This window comes from Alligator sinensis, unplaced genomic scaffold, assembly GCF_000455745.1.
Source record: "Alligator sinensis unplaced genomic scaffold, ASM45574v1 scaffold755_2, whole genome shotgun sequence".
NCBI lineage: Eukaryota > Metazoa > Chordata > Crocodylia > Alligatoridae > Alligator > Alligator sinensis.
In genome coordinates this window covers 2,300,104-2,319,158 of record NW_005841883.1, presented here as the reverse complement: position 1 = coordinate 2,319,158, position 19,055 = coordinate 2,300,104, and the positions used below count along the sequence as shown (strand labels likewise).

At 45.4% G+C, this 19,055-nt stretch overlaps 1 protein-coding gene across 6 annotated transcripts in view; it reads right to left on the bottom strand.

Annotated features, from left to right (window-relative positions):
• C2CD6 (C2 calcium dependent domain containing 6) overlaps positions 1-19,055 on the bottom strand; it is an 80,010-nt gene that overhangs the window by 57,455 nt on the left and 3,500 nt on the right. For all 6 annotated transcript variants that reach the window (XM_025196702.1, XM_014516904.2, XM_025196704.1 and 3 more), the window contains exons 3-4: positions 16,865-16,916; positions 16,044-16,195 (exon numbers count right to left, since the gene is read on the bottom strand). In XM_025196702.1, the coding sequence (XP_025052487.1) occupies positions 16,044-16,195; positions 16,865-16,916 (204 nt within the window). The remainder of the gene's footprint in view (positions 1-16,043; positions 16,196-16,864; positions 16,917-19,055) is intronic.

Sequence of the window (19,055 nt, the reverse complement as noted above, 5' to 3'; positions counted from 1 at the left end):
CGCGCGGACCCGTGTTGAGAGCTGTCCGGCCAGGGGCAGCGGTGCAGCGTGGGGTGGTGGCGGGGATGGCTGCGTGCCGCCTGGCCACCACCACGATGCCACCCGGCGGCTGGCCACACAGCTCTGGGCACGGCTCCATGGCAACAGCAGGAGGTTTTGGAGGCAGTGGCCATCACCGCCATAATGGGCATCCAGGTAAGCGGCAGCGCCACATGCAAACTCAAGCCCCCCCCCATATAGTTGAATTTGCATAAGTTAAATGCGCGTATGATGCGACTGACCTGTACTGGTAATGCAGTCCAAGCAGTTTCCCTGAGAGACCAACAGAGTGGCTGATGAGTGATGAAATGCCATGTTTACCTGCACACCACCTCCCCGCCCCACACACACATGCACAATCATTTCCCCCAAAAATCAGCTCTCCAGAATTGGGGTATGTGTCTTATACGAGGAAAATGATTTTTCTTCACTGAAATAGAAGCATTGAGGATCAGAAGGATGAAGATGCTGTGCTATAAGATGGCTGCCAGTTTTTCTCTCAGGTAGTATGCAATAGGGGTAGGGTCCAATGTTAACCCTTTCACAGCCCATCTCAAACTGGCAAGTTTTTGGCTAAGCCACCACATGAGCAGCCAAAAATTGTTGCCAATTTGAAAGTGTTAGTTAAGAGTTAATACTGGACTTCATCTCTCCTGTTTATTGTCTCAGAAAGAAGCTGGTAGCTGTCTTGTAGCACTGCCTCTCCATTAAAAAGGCAGTTCTAGGCCATGCCTCTGAAAAAGCCTTTTTTTTCTACATTCTGTTTTCCAAAAAAATAGGTGCATGTCTTATTTGGGGGCATGTGGTATGTAAGAAAATATGGTATATGAACATATGCTTCATCAGGAAGCGCAAAGCCAGGAGATACCAAAAGAAGCACTAATAACAGCGCATTTTTAACAGAGAAGCAAAGAAAGAGCTTTCTAAGCAATGCTGATTGGAAACATGGGTTTAGAATTATGAGCTAAAAATTGCCTTCTGTTGCTTGATCCTACTGTAATCAGAGAAATAGGACCTCAACTACTTAGACTTCAGTAAAACACATGAAACAGTGACATGTGGGAAATGATCATTTTAACTGGAGAAGATATGAAATAGCTCAGCAATTTTAAGATGGACAAGAAACCAGCTCAAGGAGATACAATAGCAGATGGATCATTCTTCAATGACTGTGTGGAATTAATCTTAATTTTCATTAATAGCCTTCTCAGAAAAAATGAGCGTGCTGATGAAACCTGCTGATTATACAAAGTTGGGAAGTTGTGTCAATACAGAGGAAACTTTGAATACCACACAGGAAAAACTGGATGACTGAGATCTAGAGTAATAGAAATTGAATTAATTTCAATAATGCAAGGTTATGCATTTATGGAACAATACAGACTTTTTGCAGTGAGATTGTGAAAGATTAGGGTATGCTGGCTGATCACAGGTTGATAGGAGCCAGCCATGGGCTGCAGCTGCGTCCACCTTTGATTCTGCTCCACCCAAACTTTAAAACCAATTGCCTGGAAGTGGCAGTAGCATTTCTATTTAGGCAGCAGTGAGGGAGTCACTTGACTTCATGGTTCAGTGTAATCTACCTGAGTCCTAAAACTCTTCATTCCACAGGTGTTAACAACCCTTTCTCCCTTTTTAATGGTCATGTTGTTCCACTCATCAAGCTATCCTTTCTTCTGAAATTCTGTTGTCTGTTAGCTGCTCCTGGTAACATTGCTCTTATATCAGAGCTCTGAACACTGTTTTTAACTCTAGCCAACTCAGGTGTGGAAACCTTAACTCAGGTAATACGTTAACTCAGCTGTGGAAAGAACTTTCAATGAAGCACTGGATGCACTGTCAAGATGCTAACTGAAAAAGAGGTGTTCATTTAATTCTAATGACTAAAGGACTAACAAAACATATTTTGATTTTTTCCCTATTTTTGTGCTTTATATATGATATAACAAATTAATGCACTTTCCAATAAAATTATATTTGTTTATGCTTTAGTCTTACACTGAATAATATATCCCTCGGCCCCTAACCTAATAGTAAAGATTCAGGTTTTTTTATTGGAGAAAATGATATGCTGTGGTATATGTGATGAGGCACCTCACCACCTGCACCCCTCCTTTTCAAAATCCTAGATCTGCCCATGCAGCCAGCAATATGATATGGGAATGAAAAAGCCCAAGATGATCCTAGGACATATCTGGCAAGGTATATTTAATAGAAATAAGGAAGTATTATTGTAATAATGCAAGTCACTGGTAAAACACCATCTATAATACTGTGCATAATTCTGGCCATCCATGTTCAAGAAAGATGAATTCATATTGGATTAGGTAGGATAAAATGATCTATCATATACAAGGAGATTAAAAATACATGGCTTTTTAGCAGAGAAAAACAGAAATAGAAGGGATACACCTCCTATCTATAAATTCATCAAGTGGGTAAACATGAATATGAGAAAAAATGTATTTAAGATAAAAAATGTTGACACAAAAATCATAGGAATAAACTGGGCATGAATAAATTTGGACTAAAAACAGTGAGGCTTTTGAAAAGCTTTCCAATCTGAGTAGTGGAGGCAAAAAGTACAACTGCTTTAATATAGAGCTTGATTGACTCAAGCTGACTGACTCAACAGGGGTTAGAACAGAATTTACTATGCCCTAATAGACACAGCCATAATCCTAGCCCAGTACCCTTCAAACCCCACCCATCCTTACACCTACCTATACCATGGAGCCCTCAAATATGAAACCCAAGCCACTGACAGATGTACATATAAAAGCATTAAACCTGCCACTGGATGCTTGATTTTTGGATCAGGAATTAGACCCCAATCATGCCTTACTTGCCAGTGCCATGGGACCTCAGAATCATAATCCATGGCACCCCCTGCTCCAGCAAGTTGAAAGTCAGATGTCCACAATCAGTTAATTGTCAGCTGTGACCAGGGACCAAACTGGGGTCTGGAATTGGCCACAGTCAACAATCAGCTGATTGTCAAAACCCTGTTGGGCAGCACATGTCATTTTTACAGGTCCTAGAGCACAGAGAATCCAGAATCAGGCTGTTGCAGCCTGATCCTAGGGTTCCATATGTTGTGATGAGTAGAAACCATGTGTGTAGCCCATCTAGACTACACACACAGTTTTAACAGATCCTGCTACACAAGGAACCGTGGATCGGGGAGTCTCTCCCTGACTCCTGGGTCCAATCATGCTGAGACCTTTAAAAATGTATGCGCAGCTGAACTGCATGAGTGGTTTTCGGACATCCCTGATGTATGGGGACCATGGGATCAGGGAGAGGCTCCTTGATCCCAGGGTCCCTGGGCACCAGGAAGTCAGAAATCCATGTGTGCAGCCCAGCTGCATACACAGTTTTTAAAGGTCTGGTGTGCAAGCTACTAAGTAATATAATTTACCTTGCTTCCATTTTGAGTCTAGAATCTCTTGGACAAAATATTCCTCCTGACCATGCAGTATTATGAGTAGCGATCTACTGAATTTGCAGTTTTCACAGAAATCATGAATTTGGCCCATCTCCACAAAAAAGCACAAGGACCACAAAAAACAACAAAATTGGTGGGGGGGGGTGAAGGGAGGAAGAGAGCTGCAAAACCACAAAAGGGTGGGAAGGAGAGGGAGCAAATTGGAGGCTAAGTCCGTGATGTAGGCTCAATCCAGTAGCCAGTCAGTCAGAGGGCAGCCAGGGAAGCCAGGAGGGTTTTGGCACCTACAGCATGCTCCTGCAGCATGCATGCTAGATCCCCGCTGAGAGAGACCAGATATGAACATGACAAAGTCTTCCAAGATTGCCCAATACATTTCAGTGGTGAACTGTGCAAAACAGTACCCCACAGGAACCTTGCACACAAACAGAGGCAAACTCTTCTGTGTCCCTTGCAATCTAACTCTGGATGTGCCCAGGAAAACTAGCATTGATTGTCACTTGAAGTCCAAGGCACACATGAAGAGGAAGGCAGCTGCAGAAGCTGAAGGTCAGAGCAAGAGGCAAGTGACCATGTCCTCCCTGTTTAAAAGGACCATGGAAAGAAGCTTGGCAAGGAAGGGGAAGCCTCCCCTGTGGAGGCTTTTATGGAGACGAACACCCAGCTGGAGAAACTCAATCACTCAAAGCTCAAGGACTACCTGAACCAAAATGTACCAAATGCTGGCAGTTTTCTGAGTGCCAACCAGCTTCACCAGGACTATTTCCCTGAAGTTGTAAGGAGTGACCTAGAAACCACTATGCAAAGACCAAGCAAAAGTGCATGTTATGTGACGAATGCCCATCTGCAATGATAAGGAGGAGACAGTCTTAGATAAAGGAGGCTTGAAAACAAAAGCAGAATCAGAGTACTGGGTCAAAGAGCTCATTTAAAATACTAAAAATCACGCCCCTAGGTGGGGAAAAAGTATGCTAATGAAACATACATGTATGTAAATGAGATACATGGCTAAAACACAGGTATAGAGACATGCTCAGTAAAGAACTCCTTGTGTCACTCCTTTATAACCAATTAGCAAACAAGGATGCTTATGAAGGTTCAAAACTCCTGTATAAAAGATGCTTAGAATTAGTGATCTGGGTGCTTGTTATGTGAAATTATTCCGCTTGCACCTTTTATTGCTAGCAATAAATCTTCTTTATACTTTCACCCCTGGTATCTTTATTGGCCTTTGCATACCGGGCATGATCCCAGACTTGAGCTGGGGCTCAACAAAGTGATTGTTTTGCTTGGTCACTCCACAAAGGCTGCCTTGGCAGAATATTATTCCTTTTCCATTGTGGCTGATGAAGTCACCAACCCTCAGGATAACTATGTGCTGCACATTTTATTTGTGCTGGGGAGCTGGACCAACCAGGACCTACCTGTGTTTCAACCTCAGCCAGTCCACCTCATCTCTGTCAATTTTTTTAGTCTCCCAAGCAACCATGAAGGTAATTGTCAGTTATGATGCAGACTTTAACAAGATCTCAGCATTCCTGTCTGACAGTGCCATGTACTTGTGCAAGGCTTTTTCTGATGTGCTCCAAGGAATACTGCCCAATGCTGTTCATGTCACCTGCAATGTACACATTCTGTCCTAGTGACATCTGGCACACACAGTTCCTTGAGGTGGATAGCCTAGTGTTTTCTTTCAAGAAAACCTTAAAGCACTGTCCAGGTTGTAAGGTCCAGGAAGGGAGGTTGTAAGGTACAGGGAGTCCCTCAGCAGTGAAAGCAGGGGACTCAAATGGCACCATACTGCTGCTACCAGAGTCTGTGCTCACACAATGGAATTCCTGGTTCAATGCAGTCTGTTATTATGCCAAGCACATGCAGCACTACCAGCTGTTTGTGAGTGAGGAGTTGGAAATCCCACCCAGCATATACTGTATGTTCAAACTTCATGATCTCTTAGGGCGAGGCAACATTCAAGATCAAGTAATGTTTGTGGCTGACAATGCCACCCAGTTCATGAAGCTCCTGACCTGGTTTGAAGGCTGGCAGGCTGTCGTCCACCACACACACAACTTGATGGATTTGATAAGCTGGGTCAAAGACGGCATCACAAGAACTGTCAAGGTGCCCTTCTGAAAACTAGTGCAGAAGGGACCTATTCTAAGCAATAGCTGTGAAGCTCAACCATTACTCCAGGTACAACCTGTCACTGCCACCACAGTTCAGACAGCTGGCTGCCCCCTTCCTTAGTGCTGTTCACATTTTGGACCTCCGCCAGGTATCTTTGGTGAGTTTTGACCCTCAGCTACTGAAAGCTATCCTAGAAAGAGCATGACAATGAATGTGCTGCTTACATGTTCTGGGACTGTCTGTAACTGGTTTTCACATCTTTACACCCTGGCAAGACACTGCCTCACTATTCCAGCTAACTTAGTGGTTGTTGAGCATGAGTGCCTCGTGCCCCCTGAGGCTCGGGGGGCACAGTGACTGCTCGCAGGTGGCGGTGGTGTGGTGGCAGCGGTAAGCAGGGACCACCTGCAGGCAGCTGCGGTGACAGCGGTGGTGAGGACAGGCTGAGCGGGGACTGCCCGCAGGTGGTTGCAGCAGTGTCAGCAGTGAGGTGGGAAGGTGGTGAGCACTGAGCAGCGACTGCCCAGACACCACTGACAGCATCAGCAGTGGGGGGAGCGACCAATCTCGTGCGTCGCCAGTGTTGCCGAGTATACCATCTCAATGTATGGACAAGTGTCCACCCCACAGAGAATGTCTCCAGTCACTGTGGCTGGGTGCAGCAGGCTTGTATTTAATACATAGCATGAATTGCCTGTTTTAAGGTTAGTATTAAATTTCAGTATATTCCTTTTTATAATGTCCTTTAATAAACTGTGTATAGTTGGCATTAGTAACAATTCATGTTGTGCATAGTATACCTTTATTTTCATATATCTGTTTACTGTTTGATAAAGTGTTTAGATGGTATCATTTAATAAAGTGTATATAGTTGGTATTAATAAAGTGTATGTAGTTGGGATTAGTTAATAAAGTGTATATATTTGCTATTCATTACAATTCATGGTATCCATTGCTTTATTTTAATAATATATTTAATTTTAGAACTTAATTAGGTACTTAGACTGCTTAATAATGTCAATTAATGGCTTCCATGGGCTTACTCCCCTGATTAAGCCCATAGAAGTCATTAATTGAAGTGTTATTAAGCTGTCTAGAACATGATAAATGGCTTCCACAGGCCTGATCAAGCCTACGGAAGCCATCAGCATCATCCTAGATTGCTTAATAACACGTCAATTTATGGCTTCCATGAGGTTAATTAGGAGATTATGCCCATGGAAGCCATTAATTTTGAAACATTAGGAAACCCCAGTTTGGGGCCATCTGGCAAGCTGCAGGGAGGGGCAGGACTTCCAGGGCCCCATGGCCAATCAGAGGTGTGGGAGGGCCCACTGTGCTCAGCCTGCAAAAATGACTCCAGCACTGCACTCCGACTGTAAAATCAGTGGGCAACCACTATGAATTTGGCAGGCCCCTAATTATGGGAGGTGGGGAGGCTGGGTCCAGTGTGGGAACGAATTTTTTGTGTATGGTTTGACTAGTGGCATATAGAATACTGGGTGGATTGTTAGCATTTATGGGAGTTGCAGCTCAAAGGCTACCAGCATAATTTATTGAATGATGTAGAAAGGACCAATGTATCAGTGACCTAACTTCTATGAAGATCAGTCTCTGTGAAGGTGTTCAGAGCACAACCATACTTTCTATCCTACCACATAGGCAGATCCCTGTTGACAAGGCTGGTCTACCTGATGCTTGTAAGACCATTTTGCCTTCTCCAGATGGCATTTTAATTCTTCCTGAATCTCATGCACATGATGTATTCAATTTGTGGCCATAGGGTTATTAGAACTAATGGGCAGGATCAGATGCAACTGGGGGTGAAACCTGTAACTGGTGAAAATGGGCTTTTTCCAGTTGCGGCATATGTAGAGTTATCATATGCAAACTCCACAAGCACTAGTAGAGAGACCCCATTGTCTTTCTGGAAACTGGAGCAGTACCAGAGGTACTGCTCTAAAATCTGGTTGGTTCACTCAGTCTGGCCATTTGTCTGGGGGTTATATGCAGATGAGAAATGGATGTCTGTCTCTAACAAGCATAGGTTCTTGTGACAAAACTGGGAGACAAACTAAGATATATAGTATGATGTTATGTAGTCTGGAAGGCCATGAAGGTGAACTATGTGGTCACCTCAATCAGGCAATGTCCTTGGCTGATGGAAGGCCTGCATGTGGAACAAAGCGGGCCATTTTAGTCAGTTGGTTTTTTTGGCAGGAACATAGGGCAACGGTTTGATTGGGATACAATGAAATCTAATGAGATGGTAGACCATGGTTGAGGTGAAGTGGGAAGGTGCTGAAGGAGTCCGCAGGGATTTTGCGTGCATCTTAGTGCAGGCACAGACTTCAGAAAAACAAACAAAGGCTTGTACTGTCCTGTGCAGGTATGGCCACCAAAAGTAGCCTGTGATCAGTCTTTTTAGTTCCAGGGTGGCCTGCTAACAGGGAGTCATGGCTTGAGCATATGATGGTAAGTCTAGCTTGACCCAGACATGCAGATCTTACTCTGGGTAAATATGACCCCATCCTTGACTGAATGCAGTTGCCATGTGAGCAGCCTGCTCTTTGGCAGAGATTTGCTCCTGGATAGCAACAAGGAGCAGGGACAGCAGATTAGCCAGCAACATGGTATTGCACAGTTGATGATATTGTGCAGTTTAAAATCCAATGATATTGTGCAGTTTAAAAACAGGGCTAGGTTCTGGTGGTACCTGCAATGAGTCAGTGTCAAACTCGGCCTTTTGGAAGAGTGCATTCACTTTTCCATTCCTAGGCCCAGGCTAGTATCTTATTTGAAAGTTGAAATAGAGAAGAAAAGTGCCCAGAGAAGTTGCCTCTGCTTGAAGTCCTTAGCCAGACCCAGAGGGTCTGCTTGAGGGCCTTGGTCGGACCCAGAGGGTGGTGGTTGATGGAAGTCAATTGTCATGGTGCCCTGTGATCAGTGGGGTCCCTCAAGCCTCTGTCCTTGGACCTATTTTGTTCAACCTCTTCATTAATGATGTGGACATTGGAGTCAGAAGTGGACTGGCCAAGTTCACCGATGATACCAAACTTTGGGGTAAAGAAACCACACCTGAGGACAGGGTGGTAATCCAGGCTGACCTTGACAGGCTCAGGAAATGGGCAGATGAGAACCTGATGGTGTTTAACACCGAAAAATGCAAGGTTCTCCACCTTGGGAAGAAAAACCTGCAGCATGTCTATAGGCTTGGCAGTGCTACGCTGACTAGCACTATGGACAAGAGGGACTTGGGGGTCAGGATTGACCACAAGATAAGCCTTCAATGTGATGCTGCAGCTAGTAAAGCGAGCAAAACCCTGGCTTGCATCCATAGATGCTTCTCAAGCAAATACCAGGACGTCATTCTCCCGTTGTACTCAGCCTTGGTGAAGCCACAGCTGGAGTACTGCATCCAGTTTTGGGCTCCACAATTCAAAAAGGATGTGGAGAAGCATGAGACAGTCCAGAGGAGAGCCACATGCATGATCAGAGGTCAGGAAAACAGACCTTATGATGAGAGGCTGAGAGCTATGGGACTCTTCAGCCTGGAAAAGCGCAGGCTCAGGGGCAATCTGATGGCCACCTATAAGTTTATAAGGCGTGTTCACCAAGACCTGGGGGAACATTTGTTCACCAGAGCGCCCCAAGGGATGACAAGGTCGAATGGTTATAAACTCCTGCAAGACCATTTCAGGCTTGACATAAGGAAGAACTTCTTTACTGTCCGAGCCCCCAAGGTCTGGAATGGCCTGCCGCCAGAGGTGGTTCAAGCACCTACTTTAAATGCCTTCAAGAGAAACCTGGATGTTTTTCTTGCTGGGATCCTATGACCCCAGCTGGCTTCCTGCCCCTGGGGCAGGGGGCTGGACTCGATGATCTTCAGAGGTCCCTTCCAGCCCTAATGTCTATGAAATCTATGACAGCCTTGCAAAAATATAACAGATTTCTGTGACCACTGGGAACCTGTACCCTGTGTCATGCTTTTTTGAGATAATGCCGTCATTGCCAAAAAGCCTCTCTGATGGCCAGGATCTCTTAATTCTGTTCTGGTTTGTGGTCCAGGATCTCTTAATTCTGTTCTGCCAGGTAATTTTGCAGGAAAATAAGGTGCAGGGATACAAAGCTTGTGCCAGGCCCTGTCATTGTGAGACCACCTCACCTAATGTGATGCTGGATACATCTGTTTTCATAATAAATGGAAAGGTGGGTTCCAGATAACCTAACACAGGGACAGAGATAAAAGCCTTTTCCAGGTACTCAGAAGCTCACTGGGCTTTTGTAAATCAGTAAAACTGAACATTCTCATGCAACAGTATGGTGAGGGGCTCCCACTTGAGCAGTTAATGATAAATTGCCAGGAGAAATTGGCAAATCCCAGGAATCTCTGAAGTTCTTTCACATTTTCCTGTACGTTCTGGAGATCCACTCTTATGCCTTTGGGAGATAAAATAAAGCTCAGAAATTCAATACTGGTTTGGTCAAACAGATTTTTGGAGTTTCACATACAGACTTTTAGCACAAGCTTTCCAGTGCCGTCTAAACATGTGCTGAGTGCTGGACAGGATACTCTGAGAAAATTAGGATATCAGCCTGGTAGGCAATTACAGATTAATCTAGGAGGTCCTGTAGCACATCATTAATAAAGTGCTGGAATGTAGCGGGGGTACTGGTGAGCCCAAACGGAGTAACTCAACATTTGAAGTGCTGGTACGAAGTCCAGAATACTGCTTTCCATTCATTCCCAGCTCTGCACCAAGTTGTAGGCTCCCCAGAGGTCAAACTTAGTGAAAATGTGAGCAGTTCTGGGACAGTCAAGCAGCTTTGGAATGAAGCAGAGGGGACTGGTTACAAATAGTAATCTGGTTTGGGCCCAATAATCGACACAGAGACATAGAGGGCATCCTTCTTGACAGAGAGGACAGGGGCTCCAGAAGGTGATGGGGATCTTCATATGAATACCTGGGCCAGGTTTTTTTCTGCAGGTATTCACAAAAGGTGGAAAGTTTGAGTTCCAACATGACATAAAAGCATTGTACTAGGATCTTTGCTCCCAGTTGCATATTGATTGGGTAGTCATACTCTTCATGTGGAGGGGAGGACTTCTGCATTCCTGTTCTCAAGTATCAAAAATTCACCGACAGATTTCTGGGACAGGCTGAGCTCAGCTTCTGGAGGTAGCACCTCTTGGGGGGTTATCATAGTCAAGACCCCAGCTTTCAAATATTTTCTTGTGGGACAAAGCACAAGCATTCTGATGTCCTTCCCATTCACCTTGGGACAAACCCCATGAAATGTTTGTGTAGTAAGGCTTCCTAACAGTTTGTTCAGCATTATCACAACATAGGTTTCCCCACAATATTTTTGTGGGGCTGGCAGACCAGTTGGTCCTCCAGCCATCCAATAGTGCACTACTTCAGTCCCAATTTGAACTCTATCAAACTTTTGAACTTTTGAGCCCCTTTTGAACTCTATCAAACTGCTCTAGCCCCAGCCACGGTCCTCTACGACTGCCCAGGGTGTCAGACTCCAAGCAGCTGCCCCACCTACTTACTGCCCTGCACAATGACTTGCCAGCTATTTAGTGCTCACTGCCCATCTGAAACAAGCATCACTGCATCCACTGAACCACCACCACCAGGAACCTTCAGGACCCACTGGACCCATTCCAGGACCTCCATACCCCTCATACACACACACCCCCTCCCTCCATGTTGGCTCCTCAGTCCAATGCGTCCAGTGTCAATTTGAACAAACATGGCAGCACTTGGACCAAGGAGGAAGTAGCAGACCTCGTTGCCAGCTGGGGTGAGATTGAGAATCAGAGAGTGCTCCAGTCAAGCCACTGGAACAAAGCAGTTTATCAAAAGATTGCCAAGGAAATGGCAGCCCAAGGATGTGATTGTGACTGGACCCAATACCAGTCCGAATGCAAAGTACTGAGGCAGCAAAGACAAAGGATACCAACCACACTGGGCACATACAGGGTCATGCATGTCCCCTATAAAGAAGTCTTCTGCATCTTCACGATCAGTGACACAGTTAGTTCCGAAAACATGGTAGACATGGAAGCATGCACTACTCCCAGGAGACTGGTGAAAACTCCAACGTGATTATGGTTAAAAACACACAGTCCTTGCAAGCCAGCACAGCAACCCAGACAAGCCAGATATGGGACTCCTAATCCATTCTGCTAAGCTGCCTGGACTCGTTGGCCAACTGCCAGAGCTGCATGGATTCTGAAATGGACCCAGGCTCTGGCAAAGAGGGCCCAGATCTTCCTTCCCCCCATGCTCAGCATCTCAGCCAGCCATCTCCCAACAAGGACCTGGTGCCCCAGAAGACCCAGCCCATGGTAGGACAGATCCTGGGGCTAATAAGTGGCAGGCCACTGTTATGTATGGGTTTAGGGCTGTGCTGTGCAATGTTTGGGGAACTGCATTTTGGAGCTGTGCTGAAACTGAATAGCTGTGCTTGGGGAACAGGATGGTTCACTCCCCACCTCCCTATATGAGTTTGATGTGTTAAAAGGTACCACTGGAGGCAAAGCGGGCAGATGTTTTTGGGATGGTCACTGCTCCATATTTAACCGTCACTGTGTTTTGTATTCCAATTCAGTTAAGCGGCGATTGATGCTATTTAAATTAACTTCTCACTTAATGTCTCAGTCATTCCTCTACCAAAAACACAACAGCAATAAGATACAGCAGTGAGAACCCAGCGCACCTTGCCTTGTGCCCAGAGCTCAACAAAAGCCATTTCACCACCTCCCTCCCTGATAACTCTGCTAAGTTGGGGCCTACTCACAAAAGTTAAAATACAAAATACTGATGGTACTAAAAAGTGCAAGAGGATGCAAGTTCATGGCTAGGCCACCTGAGAAGAAATAATGAGGTATCCCTTCCAGATTATCTTACTATATTTATGAGGATTTCCAGCAGACTCCTAGCGGTCTGGTATGTAACCGTGTGAAATGTATATCCTTGATTAATTAGTATAGTAAATATTCCTTTTGCAATTAACTCATGTTATGATGTTATGTACAGGAAGAGTCATTCTCCATATATGATAGATGTCTCCTCCTGATTTACTTCTGTTTTGTATAGTGGTTCCCTTAATTTTCTAAGGACACTCCCCCAAACCTTGTGTTTTTCCTTTTTGTTAATCAGTTTCTTAATATGTTCCAAATTTAGTAGAAATGGATAACCTCTTGTCACTAAGGAAAGAAATTCATTCAAATGAATGAATTAGAACATTCTAATAACCAATAATAAGCAGTTTGATTAACAGGATTTTCCTGTCAATTACTGCTTGGAACTCTCTCTCTCTTGATTTATAAAACTAAAATAATTCTTTGAAGATGCTGGACTAAGGATATAAAAAAGCAGTGAAACAGCTAACAGCAAGTGCTTCAAGAGTAAGAAATCTCTTCTGACATGAATTGCTGCTGCGCTCCAGCTATCTTGAGAAGCTCGAAGAAAGACCATCACTCTTGTTGCTTGTTTGGTGAGAAATCACCACGCTATAGCTAATTACTAGACTTAGCTTTTGTTTGGGCTCATTTGACTTTGAATATGTGTAGTAAATAAAGCCTTTCTGTCACTCATTGAATGAGGCATCATATCAATCCCTAGGCTAGTCACTTAATATCATGTGGAATAATGGCTTCCCTGGGCTTAAACAAGGTAATTAAGCCATGGGTTTCAAGCCATCCCCAAGCAGGGAGGCTGCATAAGCAGCAGCACGCGGGTCCCAGGCTAACTGTAGCAGATAGCCAGGAGGCTGCACCAGGGTCCACAGAGCCCGACTTGGCTTGCTGCCAGCAGCGGGTGCACGTACACAAGCTGAGCTGGGGCCCCATGGACCCTGATTCTGGTGCAGCTGCCTGTAGCCTCCCTGCCTCCTGCTGCGAGCAGCCTCCCCCTGCCCTCTTCTCTGTACTCCCTCCTTCACCCCCTGTGCTCTAAGACTGCAGGGCTTCCCACCCTTTTCTCTGCATGCTGGTCAGTATTTTGGGTATTTTTGCAGCGAACCCACTGAAATTGCAGAGCCTGCCATTTTTCATGGAGCCCACCCGATTTTGCATTTTCCACAAAAATCACACAATTGTCAAGTTGGTACATCCCTAGTAATGACCATGTACAGATCCATAGCAGCCAACAATAGTGGAAGATTTGGGTCACAGTCAGTGGTGGAAGGCAGGAAAAATGCAGTGGAAAGTCAAGCAGGTGATGAGGGGCTTGAGCTGCATAGTGAATCACTCTAAAATCCCTCCAAATTCCACCATGCCATTGAACAACCAAGGGAAAAATTACCCAACACCAGCAAAGTCAGGGGAACCTATGGACACTTGACCAATGCCAGGCATGCTGATATGTACGTGTGCTTTCTAAGGCCACTTACTAAGTAGGTCAGGGGCAGGCAATTATTTTGGGCGGAAGGCCCCTTACCGAGTTTGGGCAAGCTGGCAAGGACTGCAGGGGTAGCCCCGCCCCTTGACAGGTGTCCCGCCCCCTGGTCACCACCTTGGGACAGGAAGTCCTGCCCCTAACCTCTGACCTTTGCCACTGGAAGTCCCTCCCTTTGCCCCTGGAAGTACTCCTTTAGGGAAGAGGGTTTGACATCTTGGGGAAAAACAAACAACATACTAAAAATCAAATACCCATAAAAATATATTTTAATTTAATTTTAAAACCTTTTTTTTTTCCTGATTGGTGGGCATTTGTGGTGTATATGCAGAAGTGATTGCATATGGGGGTTTGCGGGGATGTGTGGATGTGTGTGTGTGGGTATGGATGTAGGTATGGGAGCCATGTAGTGCAGAGTGGCCAGGCAGGAAAGTGAGGAAAGTGGCAGGAGGGGCGGAGTGGAAGTGAGCAGGAGCATGGGGCCTGCACCAATGTCCCAGGGCCAGTGCTGGTGGGGCCCAGAGTGGAGCAGTTGGAGCGCAGGGCGCGGGCTGTCAGGGGTCTGTGGAGCCAGGCCGGACTGCACCAGCAGAGGAGGAGGGAGCTGGCCTGGCTCCAGAGCCCCTGCTGGCTGGGACCCCACAATCCTGCCGCCCTGCTCTGGGCCCCACTGGTGCTGGCCCTGGGACACCAGCATGGGCCCCACACTCCTGCCTGGCTGCCACTAGCGCACCCGTTCACTCCCAATGCCCCTGCCCTAGCCCCACGGTACAGGCAGGGAGCAGTGCACAGCCCTGACCCCACGCTTGCCTGTGGGGAATGAGCTGGTGCTCAGTGCAGAAAAAAAACGCTCCCCTCCCCATGGCCGGCACTCTGTGCTGCAGCCGATCGCAGCCTGTGTGGGGCTGTCCTGCCTCTCCACTGCATCACTGTCACCCTGTGTGGCAGTGGTGACAATGGAGAGCAGGCACAGGCAGCCCTGAGTGGGCTCCAAGTGGCTGCAGCAAACCGCACCAGTCACGGGGAGGGGGAGCGGCCGCTTTTCCCCTGCGCTGGGCACCTGCTCGTTCCTTGTCGCCACTGCTAGACTGGGCCCTATGCCAGCTCCTCATCCATTGGGGCTGAGGCACGGCAGCAACAGCTCGGCAGAGAGGAAAGCGACCCCCCCCTGCTCACTGCCGCTGGGCAGTGTTTGCTACCTGGAGCCCATGCCCTGCTAGGCTGTAGTGTGGCTGCTTCACCGCCGCCTCTGTGCTGCCCAGCAGCTGCTCCACTGCTGCTGCGCTGGGCAGCACAGAGGCAATTGTTGAAGCAACCGCACCACAGCCTAGCACAGTGGGGGCTCCAGCCAGGCAGCCGCAGCAAACACTGTCCGGAGGTGGCGAGCGGGGGGCTACTTTCCTCCGCACCAAGCAGCAGCTTCTGGGGAACAAGCTGGTGGAGGGGGAGATCCCCACGGTCCTCCCCTGCCTCTTACCTGAATTTCCCAAGCTGGTGCAGCCCCAAACAGCCCCATGGTCCCAGGCCGGCTGCGGGGGGACGGTGGGACGCAGCAAACATTACCTGCTTATCTGCCTTTGACAGAAACCAGGGGCAGATAAATATTAATTTTCTAAATTTTTTAGGTTCTCCGCAGGCTAGATAGAATGGCCTGGTGGGCTGCATCCGGCCCACAGGCCATATTTTGCCCACCCCTGAAGTAGGTGAAAGAGTGGCAGTTAATTAGGCCACTCTTTAAACCCACTTTGAACAATGGATAGACATGCCAATCCTGTGACCTTTTTGTTCCTGGAGTCACAACAAATGCAATATCTGTTTACAGCTCAAAGTTAAGGTAGGGGGTGGAAACCTGTAGCCTGCCTTGTAGTTTTACTTTATAAACTCTCTTGTACATTGACAAATAAAGAAGATTCTACAGTTCATGAGTTTTTTTCCTCCTCCCTAATCCTAAAAAAGGAAGCTCTAAATATCTGGCATTACCATGTTATTTGTTTAAAAAGCAGAAGCAGTTATAATACCTGTATAGAGAAATATTTCACATCTCCAAAATTAACTGTAACATCCCTTAAGTAGCTCCTCTGGTGCACTTTGAGAATTTGTGGATTTGTGCATTTCATGATGCCATTAACAGTAATGCGCAGAAGCAAGTTTGTGTTTTGCTGTACGTCAACTGAATAATCTCAGATTTAGGAAGTATAAAACTCTTTCTAGACAGCTGAAAAAATAAAACTTTCATGAAATGGTAGCATCATGAAAATGATCAGCACTGTTCAGTAAGATTCATCTCTGTGCCATGTGTGCACTAATCTGATTGATAAAAGCTAGGTAATGCTTTTGGACTGCTTTTCTAAATAAAATAGTTCCCCCCATAAACTTGTCTTCTTTTTTCTAAAACATGCAACAAACAAAGAAGTCTACTCAGTGACTATCATTGGACACTGGCTCAGCAATAAATTCCTGCTCAGTTTACATATTCAATGGGTGTCAAGCCCTAAAGAAAGAGACCATTATCTTCTACAGCAGTGGTTCCCAATCTGTGGTATGCAGAAAACCTGTCAGTGGTTCACATTAACAGATTTATTATAATTACTTTATATAACAAAAATTTGCTGGTGGTACTTAAGGTTGAACTGAAAAATTTGCTAGTGGTACTTAAAGTTATATTGTTTTAAACTGGTGGTGCACAATCTGTCAGAGTTTGGGAACTGCTGTTCTACACTGAATAACAAGAACCTATATCACCCCTACTCAAAGTTACTCATGGTGTTGTCCCTGAAAAAATAGAGGAAAACACGGTTGGCAGGGATGGAAGGTAGGAAAAGAATCAGAAAAAGGATACATTTTGATGTAAAATGTTTGCATAACGTCACACAAACAGCTAAGCAACCAACCTAACAGAATAAAAAAAAAGGACAAGCAATAAATTAATCACACAAATATTAAAATTTTCTATAAGGTGACAATCATCTATTTTGTAGACACTTATAATACAGGAAATCACTTGTAAATGTGTCTTATGTATTACTTTGTCTTACAAAATGGTTAGAAGAAACATCAGAGTTCCAAATCCCCCCACATTTTCAACAACCCTGCATAGTGGGAAACCTTCTTTCTTCAACCATTGAGACAATTTGGGAAATCCTGACTCAGCTTCACTTAAATAAGGGCTGCCCAACTCGCAACCAATGCATGTTAGTCATTGGCTGCCAATGTCATTGGCAGTCATTGTCTGCATGTTAATCATTCAGAGGCTACATGCAACTTGCAGGCTGTCAATTGGACAACTCGGGACTTAGACAAGGTTTTGGGTATTCCAGGACCCTTCCCCAGGTCTCTGGGAGAGAAGCAAAGGATGGAACCATACACTGAGCTACTGCATTTTTCAGGAAAAAAGCTAACTATTAAATTCTCAACAAAAGCCAGTACCACCATAACCTCTCACGCTCAACAAGAAAAGCCATGCATTCCCTAAAATCCAACAACAAAATAGCAATCAAACCAGCAGACAAAGAAGGAGCTTTTGTCACCCTCAGTCATCAAAACTACATCAATGAGGTTAGCAGACAACCTTCTGACACTAATTCCTATAAAGAACTTTGGAAGGACACCACACCAGTATTCACTCTGAAACTGGAAAACATTATTAAATACTTTCTACATCAACCTCAGGAAAAAACTACTTCTAATAATTCCCCACTCTCAGATGCCAGGAACATTTTACATGCTCCCAAAGAATCACAGTGAAGGTAACCCTGGCAGTCCCACCATATTCAACTCCAGTATTCTCACTGAAGAGTTATCAGGATTCATAGAAACCATCCTGAAACAACTTGTCACTCAAAAAGCAACAAGACACAACAGATTCTCTCAACAAGATCTAGAACACTGACCACCTCCCTGAGAAGGCCATACTTACAACCATGGAAACTATGAGGGTGAAATCAGTCAAAAACTATGCACCAGAATGAACAATCACAGAAAAAAGATAAAGGACAGAGATGCTAGAAAATAGGTAAGAGAATATTTTTCAAGGAAAAAAAATCACTCACAATCTCATAGTTTTTATGCTCAAGGGAAATTACAAAACACTTTCACTGGAAACAAAAATGCATTAGCATATTGGACACTAGCAACCCAGGACATGACATACAATGATTTATATAAAGTTTAGATTATGGTTTGTATGGGATAGTTTGGATAGGAATGATCCTGCCTCAGGCAGGAGGCTGAACTAGATAACCTCTGGAGGACTATTAGCCCTATACTCTATGACTCTATGACTTCATGGTCCATTATAATCTACTTAATATTCACCAATCTCTGCACTTCACAAAAGATAACAATGCTCCTGAATGATCTTGCTCTTCCATTTATCAGATTTTACTGTCTCTCTCTTGACTGTAGGCTCCTTGATAATTTCCCTTATATCCTGCTTTAATTTAGGGCCATGTCACAAATGAAATTTAGGATGTGTTAACTGCACTTAAAACAAGTGTCCAGGTGCTCAAGCAATAAAACACGTGCTAAGTGCAACTGTATCATAGCAAAGCTATAATTTTTCACAGGAGGACTATCTCCATATCATATTAAGTGACATATGTTCAGCTATCACTGGACTGCTCCACAGAGATAAGAAGTTCAAGACTCCAGTGTGATGCCAAGGCTGGGACCAATAATCAAGACTCCAGTTCATTGTCAGTCCCAGCTCTGACACAACACTGGGACTGTTTCAAGACTTTGAAGGGCCTGACTTGCCCTGCAGATCCAGCAGCAGGTGCAGATTCAGTGGCATGAACAGCACGCTCTCCTGGGCTTGGTTTCTCATGCCTCCCTCCACCTGCTGTCAGTGGCAGAGACCTGGCTCACATCAGCATACTAGGGGCAGACACTCCCAGGCTGGGAAGTGCCAGGCACATGGCAGGAAAGGTGCGGGCTCTAGGCATAGCTGTTGCAAGTTTTCACAGGCAGACGTACGAGCTGTGGCAACCAATGCCAGAGTTAGTGCCCAGGGAATGGGGCCATACTCAATC